This window comes from Gnatocerus cornutus, chromosome 6 (assembly GCF_029298725.1).
Source record: "Gnatocerus cornutus isolate USDA-ARS CGAHR chromosome 6, icGnaCorn1.1, whole genome shotgun sequence".
Lineage (NCBI taxonomy): Eukaryota > Metazoa > Arthropoda > Insecta > Coleoptera > Tenebrionidae > Gnatocerus > Gnatocerus cornutus.
The window spans coordinates 5,803,951-5,806,201 of record NC_142238.1 but is presented as its reverse complement, the minus strand read 5'-3'; the positions used below and the strand labels follow the sequence as shown (position 1 = coordinate 5,806,201).

The 2,251-nt window shown below is 30.5% G+C and overlaps 1 protein-coding gene across 2 annotated transcripts; it reads left to right on the top strand.

The window, feature by feature from the left end:
* Nucleotides 1–213: 213 nt before the first annotated feature.
* On the top strand, nt 214–1,882 carry LOC148172414 (4-vinylanisole receptor-like). Of its 2 annotated transcripts, XM_088038748.1 has the most exons (6): nt 214–258; nt 314–345; nt 401–1,195; nt 1,244–1,448; nt 1,493–1,648; nt 1,699–1,882. In XM_088038748.1, the coding sequence occupies exons 3-6, from the start codon at nt 402–404 to the stop codon at nt 1,759–1,761; spliced, it is 1,218 nt and encodes a 405-aa protein (XP_087894874.1). In that variant the 5' UTR covers nt 214–258; nt 314–345; nt 401; the 3' UTR covers nt 1,762–1,882. The 2 variants fall into 2 exon arrangements, with proteins under 2 accessions (XP_087894874.1, XP_087894875.1); XM_088038749.1 differs by having other exon boundaries at nt 258–345.
* The last annotated feature ends 369 nt before the right edge of the window (nt 1,883–2,251 follow it).

The following is a 2,251-nucleotide window of genomic DNA, read 5'->3' as shown; positions in this document are numbered from 1 at the left end:
AATAATAAGCAATTTGGGTATAAAATGCGTTTACATAAATTTTCACAATCTCTACTTTACGTCTCGTTAGTTGTATCAATTATCCTCCATTTTGAATTTTTTTTTATTTAGGCAATTTCAAACTATTATTATCCAAGACTAATTAGCCTAGTAATAAATAAGTCATTCAATTAATTGTAACCTTCCTGCATAATAAATCTAAAAACGGTAAGAGAAATGATCTGTAATTATTGTGTAAAAAATTATCCCTTTGGGTAGGTATGTTATTATTACCTCTAATTACCACTAAACAACAAAATAAATTTTATATTAGGATTTTTACATTGCTCTCTGGATATTTTAGAGGTAGTGAAGAATTATACATTACTGCAATAACATCTACTCACTTTATTAATTTTAGTATGACTAGCAAAAGTGTTTTGCACCCTATAAAGGGGTTTACATTGAATGTAAACAACAAAGATTTTATTTCTTTCAACGTTAAATGTTTGCACATATTCGGCTATTTCTCTCCACAATGCAAGAAGCTACAAACAAAATGTGCCTATCAAATTTATTGTGTTCTTTTCCTGGGATTTACATATGTGTTGTGTCTTTTGAGCCAAATCGCTGATATGATATCAGCTTTTGGTAACATCGAGAAAATGACGGAAACTTCATTCTTGCTCCTGACCAATTCAAACCAAGCTCTCAAAATCTACGTTTTTCTGTGTAATGGGAGCAAAGTGTGGCAATTCATTAACAGTTTGGACAGAGAAGAATTCAAACCTAAAACTCCAACTCAATCGGAAATACTACTCAAGGAAATAAAAATCTCCAAAATTATTTCGAAGATATTTCTGTCCATGTGCTTTGTTACTTGTTGTCTCTGGGGAATTTTCCCATTTCTGGATAAACAACCTGGAGAGAATATTCGATTACCTTTAAGTGGATGGTATCCTTTTAATACAAAAAAATCACCTTTGTTTCAAATAGTCTACGTCTATCAAATTTTTGCTACGTGGATTAACGGAATGGGTAATATAAGCATGGATACCTTTTTATCTGGAGCTATTATGGCAATTGCGGGACAACTGAAAATTCTTAACAATGCTTTTAAAATCATGATTTTAAAGCAACAAAACAAAGACAAAAATATGAAAGAAATGAAAGAACAATTAATTAACAACGTTGTACACTACGAAAGTATAATTCAGTAAGAGTTTGCTAAGCCCGAAGTTTCAATCCCAATTTATTTTTACAGATTCGCTAACGAAATGATGTCTCTCTTCACTGTATGCATAACAAGCCAATTTGCAGTCAGTGTAATTATAATATGCATGACAATGTTTCAAATGAGTTTGGTGTCTGTAGCTAGTTTACAATTTTTATCCATGATGCTATATCAAGCTTGTATACTTCTGGAAATATTTTTGTGGTGTTATTACGGTAACGAAGTTATTTTACAGGTAATAAAAGAAAAAAGTGTACAAATATTTTTACACTGTTGTAGAGCGAAAAATTAACGAACTCGGCTTACATCACTGATTGGTGTGATTGTCCAAAAGATTTTAAGCAAAATCTTTTATTTTTCATGACAAGAACTCAGTTTCCTTTACAGTTGTATGCGGGAGGCTATTTTACAATATCACTTGGGACTTACATGGCTGTAAGATTACTATTAAGACAGATAAAAGTCGCTAAAGTGTTAAATTGCAGATTCTAAAGTCATCATGGTCGTATTATGCGGTTTTGAACAGTGTACACTCTGAAGGTGTGTAATTTAAGAAATTTTAAAGGATTTGTATAGTTGGACAGCAGGATTATAGAACATTGTATATGCAAATAAGTTTCGCACTTTTCAAATTTGTAAGACGAATATCAAATAAAATGATCGAACATATTTTTAGTGTTTTTTTGCTTTTTATTTATTTATTCTTTATAAAATTAAATGAAGTTTTGAGTGTTTATTTTTAAGTTTTAAGGTTTTTTTTTCTCTATTTTTTCTTCTATTTCACATCCTTAGACTAAACAATCTCTTTGGGCAGTTTTATGCAGGCAACGTTTCTTTTTGCCATTTTTGATCTCGCATGAAAAACGATAAAAGATATTACTTATTGTATTATATAAAAGTGTAATTAAGCAAATTATTCACGACAACAAATCAATTATTTTCGAGATCGTACATCAAAAAAATAAGATTTTTGGAATGAATAATTTGCCCTTACATCCGAACGTAACACTAGATTTTGTCCAAAGCCTCTGTTGGTTG

Coding starts and splice junctions, on each gene's coding strand:
- LOC148172414 (XM_088038748.1), top strand. CDS start 402: ATGACTAGCAAAAGTGTTTTGCACCCTATAAAGGGGTTTACATTGAAT. Junction 1,196..1,243: donor CACTACGAAAGTATAATTCA/GTAAGAGTTTGC, acceptor TTATTTTTACAG/ATTCGCTAACGAAATGATGT. Junction 1,649..1,698: donor CACTTGGGACTTACATGGCT/GTAAGATTACTA, acceptor GTTAAATTGCAG/ATTCTAAAGTCATCATGGTC.